Source organism: Larus michahellis, chromosome 5 (assembly GCF_964199755.1).
Source record: "Larus michahellis chromosome 5, bLarMic1.1, whole genome shotgun sequence".
Lineage (NCBI taxonomy): Eukaryota > Metazoa > Chordata > Aves > Charadriiformes > Laridae > Larus > Larus michahellis.
The window spans coordinates 11,963,925-11,982,325 of NC_133900.1; the positions used below are offsets into that span (position 1 = coordinate 11,963,925).

Below are 18,401 nucleotides of genomic sequence, written 5' to 3' on the forward strand. Positions count from 1 at the left end.
CGGTCCCGGGCTGCGGTACCGCTCCGGGTACCAGGGCGGGCAGCCGGCGGTAGCAGCGCTGTGCTCAGCCCCCCTCCGCCCGAACTGCACCGGCTGTCCCACCGGCTCCGCGCTTCCTTCCCGGGCAAAGCGGGAGTTCAAGCGCCCGGCGCCTCTGGGTTCGTTTTCTGGGGAAAGCAAAACAAGAACAGTCCCTCCCGCATAAACCGCTTCTCCTTCCCTCCTTCCTTCCGTAAGCAACGGGTGGCGTCTTGAAAAAGAGAGTTTATTTGGGGGCCGCCTCGTGCAACTTCTTTCCTAAAAACAGCATCACAGGTGAGATGGCGCCAATAGGGCTGCCCCGTGCTAGAGAAATAGTTCGTATTCAAAAGCAGCCGTCAACTTTGCCTCCTTTCCGTGTCTTTAATAACTGTCACCCAGAAACATTTGAAAATATTTGCATTTAGTTGCTTTTCCGTAGTCGGTTTTTGGTTTTCCTAAGCACAGCCGTTAAGTTACTCAGAGGGCAGCCGGGGGCTGTGCTGTGCCCCTCAGCAGCCGAGCAGGGACCGGGGCGGGGGGGGGGGGGGGAAGCACCGTGAGCACCCTAGGCAGCGGTGGGATTAAAAAACACCCCGACAACAAACTTCACTAACGGGGTGAACACACCGCAGCTTGAAAACGCCGCAGCCAAACTACCCCTTGAGCACCGAGCGGGTCCGCTGCGGCCGGGGGCGGCAGGGGCAGGGGGCGCGGAGGGACCAAGGGCTGGAGGAGGCGGCGGCAGAGAGGGGCTGAAGTTAGGATGGAGATCCCGGTCGCACAGAGGGGAGGCGAAGAAGAGGTATGGATTGAGAGGTATACGGAAGGAGCGTTGGCAGAAAAAGCTGTAGTTATTTGTTTGCTCGTTCGAGGTGTAGGAAGTACGAGCGCTGGAGCAGCTGCGCCTCTGAAATTCACGTTGGCTGGAATGGTCCCGGCATATCTGAGAGGGGAAAAAAAAATACTACGTGAGAACACCTAAAATAAAAAGGCCCAAAGTGCTTTGGCATAGCAGGGTCAGATATTCTTCAAGCCGATGAGGTGGGGACCCGAACTGCAGCTTGCTGCTCCTTGCCACCTGAGGTGTCCGGCGGTGGCCGGGGTGGTGCCTCCAAGGGAGGGTTGTCTCTGCCCTGCCCAGAGCCCTGTCAAGCCCTCCAGCAGCGGGGACAGATGCCAGGGACTACACCTTGCCCAGCTTTTGCCCCGGGAAATCATTGTGACGGGGAGAGGGGTCTGTCTGAACTATATCAAGTAATCGCTTTATTTAGCAAATAAAATATTTTGCCGTTACCGTATGTTTTTCATGGCAAGGAAGCAGTCAGTTACTTTCTTAAAGTGATGGATAGGTATTTAGACACCTTTTTGTTGTAGCAGCACTACAGCACTGTAAAGCCACTGAATCATCTGTTGCCTGCCCTACATGGTGGAAAGGAACTGAGCCAGGAAAGCCTAATGTTCTTCTGGGTGCTAATTCCAACTCTTAATCAAGATCTGATTACCAAAAAGGAAGACAGAGCATAAAAATGCTATAAAGATTTAAAATTTTTCTATCTTGCCCATAATTCACGCTGCAAATGTGTCCATTATGGCATTCACTCCAGCAGGAAAATTGTGATGTTGTTGCAAGATTCCCTACTGCAGAGCTCCTGCCAATGATGATGAATAATCTCGGTCCATATGCTAGCTCTATACAGCTCTATAGTACCAGTGTTCTCTCATTCTCTTTCTGCTTCCTCAAAAACACCGAATATCTGAAGAACAGTAAAAGCTAATTAAAAATAGTTAATAGCTTAATCAGACTCAGTCTTATATTTATCTAATGCAGAGCACTGATTCTTTAGTGATGTAGCTTTGAGGCATTACCACGAGCCAAGAAAATGAATCAGACATTTAATGGAGATGTGGAAACGGAAATTTCTTGTAAGACTACAAAATTGCAAGCCAATAATACACTAAAATATAATAAAGTTATCATTAAAATTCCACGCATGAGATGCCATCCTCTGTGTCCTCTCTCGCTAGGCGATAAACCGAGGCAAAGCTGGCCACAAAATTTTTCAGAAGCCCGGCCTTTGGATACATCTCACCTGCTTTTTATCATTCTTGTCCCGGAGTGTCTGCGTGCAGACCTCTGGTGACAGCCGACGGCAGAGGCATCACTTCATGGACGACCCCACTGCAGACCCCCTGGTTTGCTCTTCAGAGCGCCAAGGGCCATGAAATGCTGCCAGCTCCAGCTGGGGGGTGTACTGGAGACGTCAACCTAGGACTGATATCGCTTTGCGTTTGTTATTCGGTCTGACCGCGCAGGAATGGTTTCTGTGGGTAACAGCTTTCCCTTTCCAGCCGGTGGCGGATGCTGTGAGCTCTGCTCTCCCGGAGGGCTTCCAGTCACTTCTGAGGACACGCTCATGTCACTTTGGTGCTCTAACGCTGTGTTCCTCACATCCTGGCCGAATTTCTGTTTCCATTTATGCTGAAGTGTATCCAGACTATCTGGGAACGGAGGCTGAAACTGTAATGAGACTGAGTGGAAACAGGACCTGGTCATTGCCTTTTTAAACAGCTGCAAGGACAAGGAGGGTGTTGTGAGCTGCAGTCACCTCTGCTGCCGTTTCAATGTTTCTGTTGCTTTTCTTAAATGAGATGTTCAAGTATTTTCCGTATCCTCAGTAAGGCAAAATATTTTTCCTGCTTTCCTTTCTGGAGCACTGAAAATATTTGATGCTGGAGCAGAGTAGTTACTTTTACTTTTGATTTGTGATCGTTGGTCCAGCCTGACCCCTGCTGGGGGAAAGCCAGGAGGAGAGGATTACAAGTGCAGCGTGTCCATCTCTCCGGGATCCACGGGTTCACCAGGGACCATTCCTGCTCCCAGCCCCTCTCCCACCCGCAGGCCCGTGCCCTGCTCAGGCTCTGCCTTCGCTGCAGGCTCCCCTCCCCGCAAGACAAGCCTTACCTGAAGTTTGTCCAGCTTACGTTGCCAACGACTGGCCACCACCTCCGTTAGGCCGTGGTGTGGAAGCGACGTATATCTATTTCATGTGGCCACAGGGGCCTGCTGCAGGTGCACCCAAGCACTCTGCTGGCATCTGAAGCCCTGCTAGCTGTGTGGCATTACTGATTACCAGGTCTTCATTTATCCTAACTAATTAGTACACCACAGATCTCTCAACATTGCCGTGTTTGTCTGTTCCTGTGTAGTGCTACAGAGAGCTGCAGCCAGCACAGCTGTGCCCGTGTTGCGACGTGGCGTTCAGACGAGGTATTTCCCTCTAGCCACGTGCTTGTAGAGGACTGCAGTCCTTGCAGAAGGGATGGCCCTGCTTTCCACTGGAAAAGGGAGCAGCAGCGCCGGGGACTGCTGCTGCCTCTGCCCACCTCAGCCTGCAGTGTGATTGCTTTTGAGTGGCCTGCTCCTTTTCCAGGTGAGCTTGGGGAACCCTGTGAAGACTGGACATGTGTGTCTGCTCAGACACAGTCAAGGAAACTATTTTAGAAACCTGCTATTAACAGTCATGCTGAAATGTATGTATGGTAGGCCAGATGTGTAACAGCAGGGACAAGGAGCATTAGCGCTCCATCGCCCTCATTTACCTTTGCCTAAGGGCTGTGAAGGTACCACCCTTCTGAAGTTGCCTGCCTTTTTCTTTCCATTGTGCATTGCTGCACAGAAATTTCCCGCTGTGCAGTGTGTGTGCACTTGATGTGTGGAGAAAGATACCGATTTAGACCAAACAGAAGTTCACCCATCATCCCCCAGCACCCATCAGCCCAGTTGAGCCACCCAAGCACGTGCAGGGCAGTGAGTGTCCCCACGGCTGCCGTCACTGGGTGTGGGTCCAGGTACTACCCTGACATTCACATGAGCACTGTCATGATGTGGACAACCAGGTACGCTATTAAGGCTAAACCTAATGTCTGGCTTTACTTCAGTTTCACATTAATAGCAAAAATGTATGGAAATTTAACTGGCATAGGTGGAGCTTTTATACAGTTTCTTTCACTCTGTGAGACAAATATATGTACAGTAGGCCGTCACTGGCTATCGATCTTTAAGCAGCCCCCCATGGAAATCAGCAGAGTGAGCTTTGCTTAGAAATTGCTGGCACAGGGTGGTCCAGAGTCAGGGAACTGGAAATCGTTAAATTGATGATCTAAATGGGGATGGGAGGGAGAAAGCGACGGCAGCAGTTATCATTATGTGCATATTTTTATGACTTTTAGAAAACCATATTTCAGCATTTTCCATCACATCAAAGGCTGACAGGGCTGCATTGATTCGCAGATTCAGACTAAACGATACAGAAAATTACTGAGAGCAATACACTTGGTACCACGGCTTGGTTTAAGAAAAGATCGCGCTTGCTTCGTTCCAGTCTCAGTGTAACACCACGTCGCGGTGTGCCGGGGCAGGGAGCGCTCCGGGAGCCGGGCTGGGACACGGCGCTTCCCGGGAAGCCCCGGGCCGTTCCCCGCCGGAGCCGGCGGGGTCCCGAAGCTGCAGCCGGTCGCCAGCGCCGTGCTCGCTCCGGCAGCTCCACCTAGCGAGGAGCGCTCTCCCCGGCCGGCCCTTCTGGCTCTCCGCCGGCTCTCCGGCGCTGGAAACCACAGCGCTGTGTCCCTAGGGCAAGACCGGTCCTCCCTGTCTTCCCCATCTTCCCCAGTCCTGGTCCCACAAACACAGACCAGGGGTCCGGCGGAGGCAAGCTGTCCTCCAGCCCCGCAGCGGCAAGGATCACTTCAAGCACCCGGCTGTCCTGGCCGAGCCCCCCAAGGAGCAAGGCTGGAAGAGAGAAGCCCTTCTCAGGGAAGGGCAGGAGGAATGAGGTGGAAGCTCGATGCTTTCAGCCTGCTGAAAAAAAACCACTTCAACTGGGCCACAGGGGTTTTATCTCAATAATGAACTTTATCTGAACTGCCACCCCTAAGCTCTTTGCTCACGAATCACCGTAACACGCTCAGGTCACACCGAGCTTCCCTTGCTCCAACCCCCTTGCCTCACGTCTTCTCTGAACCCAGGCAGGCTCAGCAAGACCCTGCTGTCTTGGCCATGCTGGTCCTGCCCTGACATAAGCAAGTGACAAGAGGACAAGTGTCCGGTTAGTCTCAGTGCATGGGCAAATATCAAGGGGAGTCACCATGCGCTGCCTGGACCAGTTCCCCTGCCTCACAGAGCAGCAGAGCAGACCCTGTGCTCTCCTTCCCACCACCATAAAACCTTACCATCTCATGTCCTGCGTAGGGGATGGCTGCTTGCTTTGTAACTTTGTTAGAACATAATAAGAGAAGATACAAACTAATTTGTATAGTCATGAAGGACGTGATGCTTCTGCCTGCCCCGTGCCAGCAGAGGCTGCTGTGCCGTAATGGAAGGGGCAAGAGCATCTCTTCCTGGATGGGGGTGAGGGCTGTAGGCTGCACGGCTGCTGAGGTGTTGCACCATTGCTTTCCTTGGGATTTGCAGGAGCAGAGCAGCCTGTCAGTACGTTGAGCCACAGGAAGGAATTACTTCCTTCCCTCCTGTTGACGTGCGGCACCATCCAGCCCTGCAAACTCCAGGTCACCTTACTGGCCCCAAGAGCGGTGTGGGGTTTTGTCAGAGGGGCTGTGAGTGCTATGCTCTTGAGAGCTGAGTGGCACCTTCAGAGGCCTCAGGGGACGTGGCGGCTTCTGCCAGGCTCAACCCCGTTCTCCAGGGGAGAGGACAAAGTACCTCGTGCCACAGAGGCAGCAGGCTCTCAGCTGCTCGGGGCGGCCAACCTGGCCCTGCGGTGGGAGGGATGCACAGAACGGCAGGACCCGCTCTCCACAGGGTGATGAGGAAGTCAGGGAAAATGCTGTGGAGCCTGGGAGCTGCTGAGGGAAGCAGGAAGACTAGTGGTCATATTTTCCGGTAATAAGCCAAATCCTTAGGAGAGGAGGATTGTTCAGGCTTTTTGTTTTTTCCCTTGTGCTTTCCTCTCTCTGCAGAAGGATGGGCAATGCAGACCTCTAAAAAGCCTGCAGCCAGAAGGGCATTTTCCTACTGTGAGAGTTTGAATTCAACTTCCCACCACTCCTGGGATAAAGCATGCTGCCATTTCTTGCCCCACAGAGGAAACTCCCATTTTTCTACAGGTTTCTCAGTCATTTCTACCAGCTCCTGCTCCTGTTCACATTCATGCTTTCCTTCCTATCTGTCATAACCAGTGGTGTCAATAGGAGTCATGTTCTGCAGCTTATGTGAACTTCTAGTGGTACAGGGCAGCAGGGAATGTTTGGCTGCAGGAAGAGATGCAGAGTTTTTGTCTCTTCTGCCTCCAGGCGTGTTCTTGACACTTTGCTATTTTTAAATACTTTCTTCCAGTACTCACTCTGGTTAGCTGTCACAGTGGCATGAAAGATGCTGTTCAGAAAGCACCTTCTGAGTGTGTTGGTACAGCAGCTGGCTGAAAGTGAGTCTTCTTCTATTGGCAAACAGGGAATTTCTTTAGTCTGCAATTGCATGAAAAAAAAAAAAAAGGATCCAAAAGTGAGAAAGCCTGAAGATATGGTTCTGGACCTCTTTCTCTTGTTTTGGCTTTGCATTGCAGGCTTCAGGTAAGCAGGTAGCCATCCGGCACAACAGTAGAAGCAGTAGAAAGCCACTTGCTGTGGTTGCTCTCCATTCCCATTTCAGCTCTTGCTCTTCTGGCAGTACCTGACTGAGGATGGGCCAGTTTTGTAAGAGCCCCAGAGGGAGATAAAACTTCTAAGAAGCAGAACTGGTGCCTCTTTTGGGCAACCAGTACCTGATCCTTCTGGTGTTGCAGATCCCTCCTTCACCATGATCTCAGCATGAGGCAGGCAGGCAGCTGAGGGGTTTGGAGGACAGGTAATATGTTGGTTGACCCCAACTTCCTTGACCCTCGGCTTCTAGAGACTCAGAGCATGTCTCTAGAAGAAGCTGTTTGTTCAGGACCAAGTGCTTTTCCAGTAAATCTGGCACCTCCAGGTAAGAAGAAGAGGCATAAGAAGAACTCGCTGACAGCTGCCCCACATGTGCTAGTGACTTAGGGAGGAGAGAAGTGAGATCAGGAACAGGAGTCCTGTGGCATACATCCAGAAGTCACTATTCAAGATTTGCTGAGGCCTTTTAAACCACAGTCCTGAAAACTTAAAAAAGAGAAGAGGCCATGAGTCTCTGTCTTTTGTAGCTTGTGTTTTCTTGGCTCTTTTTAGGCCAGGGGAAGACACTTCTCTCAACCTGTATCCCCCTTAGTAAAGAGCTCAGGGTCTCGTGTAACACAGTTACAGTCCACAAGGTTTGGAGAAAGATGCCAAAGATGCCAAAGGTATAACCAGTTAGTAATTTCTGGTGTATTTTTATGACTATACCACTGGAAGATAACTCTCGGAGAATTCACCTAAGTGGATACATAGGAGCATCTTTGTAAAGGACAAGATGTACTTCAATCTGAAGTACACAACAAAATGGCAGCAAACCAGGACTTTACAGGGCAACCTTTCCAGATCGTGACTGTAATACTTGGCTTAATTGCATCCTGCCGACTGCTCGCCACTTATAAAATATAGCCCGAGTGTGCCATAATGCTGCGCCTGTCCCTTAAGATAAGATGGTAAGATGGTATTGCTGGAAAAACAGAGTGATATTTCATAAACTGCTAAAAATCAATAGTGATATGCCTGCTTATACCTTTGATGAACTTTTCTTATGAACTGGAGAGTAATAGGGTGGGTAATACTAGAGTCTGATAAAATACAATGACATAAAACTTCTTGAAAGCAGTGTAAAAAGGAGGGGAGCAAGTCCAGTGACAGGAAGCAGAGACAAGTGCAGGCTGTGCTCCATGCACCACAAATCAAGTAAACAGTAAATACTTTGCGTGGAAGTGTTACTCTGACCTGTGAATGGGAGAAGATGTTGCTGAAACTGCAGAACAGCTTTTGCCTCAGCGTAAGAAGGTGGCAAAATACCTGCTGATGGGACTGGGGCTCAGCCTCGTGTCTGGCATGCGGGGGAGCACGTGTCTGTTGCAACGGGATGAAATGGGGATGGGCCACAACGCGGCAAGAAAGCCCCTTCCCTGAGAGCCCAGTTGTCAGAGAACTTTGTGGTCTGCTCAGTTACATAGGAAGTACCAGAATGACCTGGGACTGAAGAGGGAAAACAACGTTTGGGCACAAGCGCAGTCCCATTGAGATCATGCAAGAAGGGATTATCTCTTGCAGATGAAGACAGCTGGCCATGAGATGCAGGTCTTGAGGTGTTAAGGCTGGTACCAACCATACATGTGTTGACATAAACAGTCTCCACCTCCAGTGAAACCTCTGGGAAGTGCACTGCGCACAATGAGTTTGCTTGGCCAGGTTTCTCCTGTCAAGGAGGTTTTGCCAAACAGAGCGGTGGGGGCTGTGTAGGAGGCAATATTTCTCCTCTTCCTCCCTCCTGACCTGCCTGCTGCAGGCCGTGGGTTAGGGTTCCCAACCTTGTCCTGTGAGGGACCAGGTGTCCCAATCTGGAGTCTCCCCCTGAGTCTCCGCCGGGCTGGTACCACTCTGTAGGTACTGGGGAGCTGCCCCACAGCAGCCCCAGCTGTGGGGTCACCCAAGGGAACTATTGTATATCTAGTGAGGCCTTTTTAAAAGCACCTTATGAAACTTTATGCAGAATGGTTTGCTCTTCAGTCCTGCCTAACACACCCAGAGAGTAAAGTAATTTATACAAAGACTTTCGACTGAATTTGGTGGGGAACAGCTGATTCTGTCGATGCTGTGTTTTGTGGGACTTGTCTAGAACAGAGTTATATCCTCTTTTCTCTCTGGCAGTCACTTGCATTTTGACACAGCAGCGCTGCCATTCCCTTTAAACGATCCAGTGATTACCCCTTCAGCCTTACCTAGCTGGAGTTGCAAAGGTGTAGTCTCTGCCCCTGGCATCAACCGGTCTGTTTCCTCATCAGGCTTGTCCCCGCCTTCTCCATGCCCACACACTCCTTGCAAAAGGTACCCCTGCCAGCAGTGAAGAGTCGCAGGCCGATAAATTATGGTATTCCATAATTTGTATTCAAAGAAATGATCTGCATGGATAATATAACATACAGTGCACGTGAAATTGCACGGGAAGGGTGTGTTGCAGATTCACGGCATGTTCAGACAGCCACAACAAGTAAGTTCAAGAATTAATTTCACATTTTACATGAAAACAGCAGCAGCTTGCCAAACACCCACCGCGTATGAACCATTTTGGGGGAAAAAGCAAGAGCATCCCAGGGATTATGGTGGGAAGGAAGGATCGAGAATAACTCAGTAGCTGTGCAATAGTCAGCCACTTGGACCAAACGGAAGGTGACAGCTGCCTGGGGCAAAAGTTTCTGCAGCCAGACCTTTTGCAGTGGTCACTAGATTATGTTCCTCAGACTTTGGTGCTTAATTTGGAAATAATGAGGTCAGTTTGTTTTGTTGTTTTGTTTTTTTCTGGCATACAAGTGGCCTACTTTATGAAGTTCAAATGTGCAAGTAATAAGCAAATAATTCTCGGCCACAAATACCATGGACTATGATGTTTTTATGCCAGACTAGCAAATGTAAACAGATTACATGGCATGTTAACTAAACAGAAAAGAACAATTCAGTACTGTCAGTCGATTTAAATTACTAAAATATAGATACGTATGCTCTATTCAGGATGCCTTGGCAAAGCGTCATTGGCTTTTGACCCATGTTAAACCCAGCAAGACAGTATTAGAGCTCACGCTATATTCATTTAGAGGGGGGAAAAGCAGCCTCTTGATTGACTCACACACTCCTATATTCCAGCATGGCTTTCCTATTTTTTCAGCATCTGAGTCTAGTGCTTAGAGCTGGAGGAGGATTCATCTCAGAGTGCACAAGTTGTGTAATAACAAGCTTCTGACCTGGAATTTCAGCTTCGAGCGTATCCTGAGCGCCTGGGCTCCAGCGTCCTGCTCCCACGCGCCGTCTCAAGGCAGCGCCAGGCAGCATTTTGCAGCTCTTGGTTTTGTCAGGGGAGCAGAGGGTATTAATAGCTCGCCTTGTGCTTTGGAGAAAAAACACTCAGCATGATCTGAGGCTGCTGTATCGCTGCTCTCTCTCCTTCTTTCTGGCTTGGGGTTATCCTCTTCATAATGATCTAGGGATGCAAAAAGGGTATAAGTCGATTAAATGCAGCACATCATTAAAATATCATTTGTAATTAATATTATCTGAAGGGATACTGAGCTGTTGTTGACATCGCTCGACGTTGCTGTCTATGCTGACCAGTAGGCATGGACATTTTCCACTTGCCTCATTTGTTCCGCGCATTAGTTGGAATCCATTTAAAAACCCCAAAAGCTGCAAACAGCTTCTGTTTCCGAGGCTGTCAGCAATAGGGCTCCTCGCTGTTACATCTGCAGATGTGCCCTTCTTTCCAGCATGCGTTTTGAGCCGGGTACCTTCCGTTCTTCAGCCTCTGAGCGGACAGGGGACCCGTTCCTTCCATTTACTTCCGCTGCAGCCGCAAGGAAGCAGCCGCGCTCTGCTTCTCTCCTGCACAAGGGGCTTTCAGCCGCTCAGCGAAGACGGCAGCAGCCCCTAGCCGGCTGCCTTTCTGTCGGGAGCCTGTATGCAGCTTATGTAAGTACTTTAATGCACGGCTTATATAACTGTTTTAATGTCAGGGCTTTAGTTTAGCGTCTGCCTGCAGAGAACTCCCCCTTCTGTAGGTAGGTCGAGGCACCCAGCAGAGAGGCAGCTCCCAGCTAAGCAGGCAGGGCAGATCCGCCTGCTGGGGATAACTGGAGTGCGGGGCAGGGGGGAGTGTGGCCACGGCAGGGGGGAGTGTGGCCACGGCAGGTGATGCCTCTTAATTTTGGGCACCTGGGGGAAGTGTGGGGATGTGTTTGTTAGGGGCTTTCCCACGCTGCGGAAAACGTTGGGCCGGGTCACTGGGGTTTGGATTGTTTGCTGGCAGCTTTGAGCCACTAAATTCACGTGGGAATACAGGGGGAAGGCAAAGGCAAGACAGAGCAACAAAAACCTCTGAGGCCTCACACATCAAGATACTGAACTCCCATGCGAGAGAGGTGATAATATTTGCATATCAGAAAAAGTCGGTGGCTGACACGCTAATACTTTTGTGTGCAGAGAACGCAGAGGTTTCTGCCACGCATTGTGAAACCACGTGGGGTCACAACATTTGGAGACTTGATGTTACATTCCAGCCGGTGTAGTTACTTGCCCCAAAGGAACCTGAGTAACAGGGTGTCGACTTGGAAAATTCCCATCCGACCAGTCTAACCAGCTGCGACTCAAGAGACACACTGGGCTCCCATGGCTGCAAGGGGTTGCAACTGAGAAGCAGGACAACGACTGTCCCACGCTGTGCTTGCTCTCTAAGCCCCCTGCCCCGCAGCTCTTCTGGGAGCCCCTTGCATTTTTTCTCTGGGCTGGAGAGGCTTGAAACACTTCGTTTCGATACAGCTGTTTTGCTGACCCTTCTTGCGTTTCTGGGCACTCCGTGGGTGAAAAGGTGTGCGGCAGCAGCAGCAGGAGCACCCGGCTGGCAGAGAGGAGGAGTGAAGCTGGCGCTGGGTTCCCACCTGATCCTGACAGAGTTTAGTCCTTGTTTTTAATTCTCTCTCTCCTGGTGGCCCTGCCCAGAAGATTGCTCATTCCCTCACCCCACTGTCACCAGTTGTTCATTGCTCTTATTCCCAAAATGCAGTGACTCATCTTCTTGCACTCACCTTGCCTCTGCTCATTAATATGTTTCAAGTACTTCACCTTTTCTTCCTTTGCCATTATTGTTACTTTCTTCCATCACACCATTTGCTAAACAAATATTTTTTTCTTCCAAGCTTTTCTAGGTAAATTCTTTTCCCCTTCACCGTTTAGCTTAAGGATGGAGCGAAGATATAGAACAAATGGAGGCTCTTCTCTCCTGGATGGGACGTAAAGGTCTGCTTAATGATCTTTATGCAGGTACTGAAGCATTGTCTCTGTCTTGTGGACCATAGAAGGGCCTTTTCTGTGGCAAAAGCATAGCATCTAGTCATTCCTGAATTTGTTAGGCCAGGTTTACCAGGAAGGTCTATAACCAAGCACATACTACTTCAGCTAGACCCAGCTGCTCCCTGGTGGCTGTAGGGCAGTCGGTGTCCGCCCCACCCTGGGCTACTGACCCACGTGTGGGATCTGCGCGCTGGGGGAAACAGCCTGGATGTCTGCTCCACGGGCTGCAGCCACCATGGGTGGTAAAGCTGCAGAGACCAGACAAAGCACTCCTTATTTTCTCTGTGCAGAAAAAAAATAAATGTTTATGCTTTCTTCTAGATGGTTAGTCTCATTGCAGGGCCAACAGAGTAAACGCACATCTTGTGCTTGAAGTAAGGGAAACCATGGTTTCTCCTGAAAACTTTACTGGAGAAAGCTTGCAAGGAAAAACTCAATAGTAGAAACATACTGCAAGAGGAGACAATGGAAAGGACGCTTTGTTACCCACTGGGATCCACTCTGCACCCAGCTTTCTTCCCTGCTGGGGAACTGTTTTCCACCTTCGCACGTTCTGAGGAAGGAAAGCTGGGTTTTGACTTCATTGCCCCCCATAATATTTCACTTACAGAGAAATACATTTAAAATTATACTTAGTAAGAGTAAAGTGCTGGAGGATCCAGGCCATATGGCCATATTGCTGATCTGCAGTGGACTGCTGCTGTCACCTTTGTCCGTAAAGGACCCAATGGCAGAAATTGTGCTTCTGTGGTCTCTCTGGTCTGGCGTTGGGTCTCTGGTTTGCCTTCTGCTGGTGCAGTCCTTCTCTTAGCACACCAGATATTTGCACGTACTTGAGGACACTGCAGGCATTCTACCTCCTGACACTGTCAGCAGTGCACGGGTAAAACATTTCTGAGAAACGGCTGTTCTTCCTGAACACCACAGGGTCCACTCTGCAGGGTCAGAGTCAGTTTATCAACGCCATAATCCATGTCCACTCACAGCAGCTCACTCTAACTTCCTGAACCACGGCGTTGTCATTAAAAACATACCAAGCATACCTTCAGAGGGACATAATAATAACATTGTTTGCATAATAAAACTAATCATGAAATAAAACCAATCAAGCTCGGTGAAACCAGTCACCATAGGGATAACATAAATGACAGCAGACGCTGCTAGGCGATGCCTTGCAAGAGGTGCTGGCCCTGTGTTTGCAGACACAGTAAGCCAGCATGTGGACACCGATGCTGTAACAGGGCGGGTGGAGGAATTCAGCGGGCTTTGGGTAGTGTTTGCTCTCCTGATCACCCGACAGCAGTGTGCTAGGGCTGAGAGGCACTCCAACACAGCCATCTGAACTGGACCAGAGGGCCGGGATGACACCGGCTAGTAGCAAGTCTCAACAGATAGGGGTGACAGCTCGTCAGGTCACAGTGCTCAGCAGCGTCTGCTCATCCCTGCACAGGGACGTGTCCTGCTTTGCTGTGCCCCCAATGTCTCCCACACAGGTGCAGCTTGGGTGAAGAGGGCCTGTGCACTCTGTGCCTTTCACACGCACCCTCTGCGCAGCTCCTGCCTGGTAAACAGTGCGTATTTTGAGAGGAAGGTAGAGCGGACAGTGTGATATCTGTTACAGCGCATGCGTAACTGCCCTTGCGGAGCGTTTTTCTTGACTGTGAGCTCTTGGGCAGGTGCGTTACGCTTCTATACAGGCTGGTGGCACGATGCTTGGCAGGGCATGTGGCACAGTGGGGCAGGAACGGGGCAAGCACCGAACCTGCCGTTTTAAATGGACACACAGCAGGTGGGCACCCGCACCCCGGAGCAAAGCAAAGCTCTCCGCAGGCAGCCAGCGAGCGATGCCCGCACGGGCTGCAGCACTTCGCCTGTGGACGCAGGGTGACACAGGCGCCGGGGCTGTCAGGAGGTGCCTGACCCCGTCTCCCGGGGCATTCCACCGACGGGCTGCGGGTACGCCGCGGGAGAACGGCGGGGAGCGGACCGGGAGTAGGGTGGGCCGGGAGAAAGGCGGTTGGGGCCGGGAGAACGAACGGCGCCCCGGGAGAACGGGACCCCGCGCCGGGCCCGGCGTCGCTCGCGGCCGTCGGGGCCCCGCCCCCTGCGCCGTGCGGGGGCGTGGCCGGTGCGGAGGGGGGCGGAGCGCCGGGCGCACCTGGGCGACCCCGCCCCGCCCTCTTCGCCTCAGCCGTCGCCGCGGGGACGCCGGCGCTTCTCCCCTGCCGGGGCGGTGGGGTCCGGCCGCGCCCCGCCCCGAGCCGTAGCGGCGGTGTCCGCAGCCAGAGCGCCCCCCTCCCCGGGGAGGGGGGGGTGTAGCGCCGGGCTCCTCAGAGGAGGCCGGGTTCCGCGGCGCGGCCTCCTGCGCCCTCCCCGTCCCGATCGGCCCGGCCCCGCTCGCCGCCGGCTGGGCGTTGGGCTCCCGCGGCGCGATGTCGGCGCGGCGGCGGCGGCGGACGGCCGCCGAGGAGGAGGAGGAAGAAGAAGAAGAAGAAGAGGAGGAAGAGAAGGCGGCGGCGGGTAGCGACAAGGTGAGGGCGTGCGGCCGGGGGAGCCGTTGGGGCAGGTGCGCGGGGGGGCCGGGAAGCAGCGCTGCCTCCCCCACGCAGCGATGGCCAGGCCCCGGCCTCGGAGAGGAGCCTTCCCCATGCCGCGACGCCGCCGCTCTCTCTGCCCGGCGGGAGCAGGGGAAAGGCGACCTGCCAAGCCGCCTCGGTGGCCCACGCGTGTCCTGCCCCGCTGCCATCTCCCCCTCCCCCGCGGCGAGGCCGAAACGGGAGCGTTCGGGTTTCCTGCGGGCCCGCGGGAAAAGCTCGGCGCCGTCGACCCGGCTGTGGTGGTTCACCCGTCGCCCGAGGAGGTGGGGCAGGCAGAGGGCACGCCGCAGGGCGGCTGGGCCAGTGCGAGCTGGGAGGCAAACAGGGGATGGTGGCCGGCTCCCGGTAAAGGCTGTGTCAGCACTTCCCCGGCAACTGTTTCTGTTTTATGGCCTTTCAAGTGATAGGCATTCACCTCTGGCCCGGAAAGGACTTACAGTATGACATTTCTGCTAGGGCAAGAGGTTTTCGAAATACTGAGCCTATGCATCGCGTTCATTATAGTGGCAAAACAGCCACGGTGCTGTTCTTTTGTTTGCCGTGGAATTAAGGCTTATCTCTACAAAAGCTAAGCACATCGCAGTTGCTAATCATCTGAATAAAGTGAAAGAGGTGCTCTCATTTTGGTAACTACAATTAAGCTTTCTGGTTGCTAAATGGAGTTTGCGATGCATGATGGAGGGCTCCCGAATCGGTGACTATTTAAACCTGCACGGATGTTGAAGCTGCAGAGTGTGCAGTCTGCCTTACGCGTTGTGGCTAGGAATTGGAAAGTCAAATTCAATAGTCAGGTTTTTTTCTGTGCTTTGGTTGTGGTAACTCAGAGCCAGTGAACTTGAAAATTTGCAGTACTGTGCTGCATTGAGCTTTGTGATCGAATACGGTAACGTTTAGACTATAGCTGGGCAGAGAGTATTATTCTGTAGAGAAGAATTAACTTTTAAACATGATTTCTTGTAGCAGCGTGCTCAAAAAGCTGTTTTTCTGTGGAGCTGTTCAGGTTTACTTTATTTTGTAGGCTAAGTTCACTTCTGAGGTGCACAGCCTTCAAAGAACTGTTCTAGTTCAAAGCCTCCTCTCCAGACCTCAGCAGGGTGCACCTAAAACTTGCCTAATGTTATTCTTGTTTTATCAACATGATTTCCAGAGAGGGAAGTGCGGTTCTTGCCTATAGGCCTACTGCACTTGTACTTTAGCTGCTCAGCAGTCTAGCGTTTCATCCAGCTTCAGATGATGTTGAATCAAAAGGACTCTGCTGCTGTGTATGCAGCTAGGATGTTGCTTACAGAAGATGAATTTCAATATGCATACAGTTGTGATGGTTGCTTGATAGAGCCTCTTCCACTGCACAGAAGGCTTTTTGATGGGTTATGTGGGGGACCCTCCTTGTTCCTGTTAGAGTCGTTCAACCTGTCTGTGATGCACACAGCACCGGTGACCCTTGTCATGGCTCACAAGTGACATTGAGGATTGCTTTTACATATTGAGCTGTCTTTAGGGCTGTTGGTAACTGTAAAGATAAACTAGCATTTTGTACTGAGTTTTCTATCAGCGTGTCAGTTTTGAATGCGAGTACACGGGTATAGGTGATTTGATGGGAAGCATCTGGTCATCTGGATTCACAGATGCCACATTATACACCTCCTTCGATGGTTATCTTCCTGCTCTACCTCTCACCTGACCTTTACAAGTGGGTAACTTATTGTCCTTTGCCTATTTTGAGATGGCCTATTTGGCATGGTAATTGCATATTTGGACCCAAAACGTGTTCTTTTGTTCAGAACTACTCAGGATGGCCATGATGCAGTGGGTTTCCACTGCTTCCCTGTATGGCGCTTGGAAACATCACCCTCTTCCTCACTTGTAATGACGGAGAAAACTTGATTGTCTCCTTTCATATGGTAACTGCTTTGTGCTGCTTCTGCTCTTGTTGACCCAATTAATTCAGACTTCCAGATACATAAAGGTGACATGCTTTAAAGCACCTTGTTTGCCAAAGTAGAGAAGCGCTCTGTCTTTGCTGAAGAACTCCACGACACTAAACATGTCTGGAGGGTTTTATCTTCTGTACTTTCAGTCCTGTTTTCGGCATGTGATCCGATACTTCTCATGTTACATTTACTATATCCATAGATGCTGCTTTCTTACTGAATTTAAGCAAAGCTGTTTTTTTTTCTCATTGGTATGTTTTTTTACCACTAACTGGAAACAACTGGTAGCCATTTCTACATCCGTATCATTTCAAATAAAAGTTAACTTCCTTGGGTTTGTATGAAGGAATACGGTATGCCCTTTGTGAAGCTTCTTCCTGAAGTTCCCAAGCTCTGCAAGTCTCGGCATCTTCAGTTGCTCGCTAGCTTGTTGAACCGACGACTTTTTGCAAAATTCCTTTGAACAGGTTTTGCCCTGCAGGGCTTTGTAATTTCATGAGTTTGTTTTTTCTTTGCATTGTCCTGTGGCAGGGGTGATTTTTCATCTGTCCCTTTCTTATTTGCTGCTGCTTGCCCTGGACGCTCGTTTCCTAAGAATGTCTTGTCAAAGTGCCTTCACAAATACTCTGTGGTGCTTGCGAGCAAGAGGAACGATTTGGCATTCAAATACTTAATATGTGTAAGTCAGTTAAAGTTTTACAGATTGATCTGCGTGTGTTCATGCTCCTTTTAAAATTCCAGTTGTTTGCATCCTTTACTAAAAAGCAAGTGACACTACTTTCAAATGCTTCCAAAAAATTAGTATATCCTGGAAGTAATCACAGTTATTCCTCTTTGTGCTGTGCATAGTTGTCAGGGTAGCACAAGGAGGGTGTAGTGGAATCGAGTTGCATTGCTGGCCATGGGAACAAGTGCCTGTTTGCCTAGGGTCATTGTTAATTATTTGTAACTAAAACAAGCCCAGAATCACTGACCACTGTTTCTCCTACGGTATTGAAAAATCTGTTTCTGTTCCCTGAGACAGCCCTTCCAGGGAATCAATTGCTAGACAAGTTTCTCAGACCTGTGAATCTGGATTTGGGACTTGGGTCTTTGATACCCAAAACTTCCCAAACCCGCTTGGAGATAAATTAAATTCTTGATGGCAGTATGAGTTATGGTGGAACAATAGAGTCTGTTGTGTGTCACTTAGTTACTTAATTTGTCTTACTTCTTTTAGAATATGCAGAAAATGGATCTGTTTAATTTTCACAGAGAAGTCTGTCTGCCACAAGTGTGGTAATAATAATAAGGCCTGACTATTTCCAAACCTCTGTTTTCTTTGAAGTGGTGGTGAAATAGTACCGATGCAGATAGTAAAGGATCTGTAGGTTTCAGTCTTTGATTCAGTGAGTGCAGTTCTCTCACTTGTGTTTCTGCGTATGTCAGGCTTTAACAGTTCGGAAAAAAAGGTTTCATTATTCAGGATCTTCCGACACTTTGATATCTTGACTTCAGAGGAAGGTATCAAGGTACATCTAATTAGATATGCTAGAACGTGGTCTAAGTGAACTATTGACTTCGTTGTGAAACATGTGACAGAGACTGCAGAAAGGTCAAAGCTGGAGAAGAAAACTTACTTTAAGTAACGCTTATGCAGGTAAAATGACAACAATGAAATTCTTTTGCTTGCTTTTTTCACATAAGCTGTTGGAAAATGCCTTCATTTTCTCAGTTGCTCTTCACGTAGATGCTGCATTCTCCAAGAAAAACATATTTGCTGTCTACTTGGGAGTTCCTTTTTGAGTCCTGGAAAAAATGCAATACCCGCAAAACATTGCACGTGCCTTTGTAACTCAAATAATTCTTGTGC

The 18,401-nt window shown here is 50.3% G+C and overlaps 1 protein-coding gene and 1 long non-coding RNA gene across 3 annotated transcripts in view; one reads left to right on the forward strand and one right to left on the reverse strand.

The window, feature by feature from the left end:
- Positions 1-4,220: 4,220 nt before the first annotated feature.
- Positions 4,221-10,627, reverse strand: LOC141743853 (uncharacterized). The gene is made up of 4 exons (XR_012587223.1): positions 10,315-10,627; positions 9,924-10,159; positions 8,907-9,086; positions 4,221-7,161 (listed from the first exon to the last, which is right to left on the reverse strand). It is a non-coding gene; the product is annotated as an uncharacterized LOC141743853 (long non-coding RNA).
- Positions 10,504-18,401, forward strand: part of CDS1 (CDP-diacylglycerol synthase 1) — a 35,453-nt gene continuing 27,555 nt past the window's right edge. Inside the window, exons 1-2 of one of the 2 annotated variants that reach the window (XM_074588860.1) lie at positions 10,504-10,644; positions 11,868-11,991. In XM_074588860.1, coding sequence (XP_074444961.1) covers positions 11,977-11,991 — 15 coding nt within the window. In that variant the 5' untranslated portion in view covers positions 10,504-10,644; positions 11,868-11,976. Of the gene's footprint in view, positions 10,645-11,867; positions 11,992-14,279; positions 14,553-18,401 lie in introns of those variants that run through there. The other variant, XM_074588859.1, reaches the window with a different exon arrangement.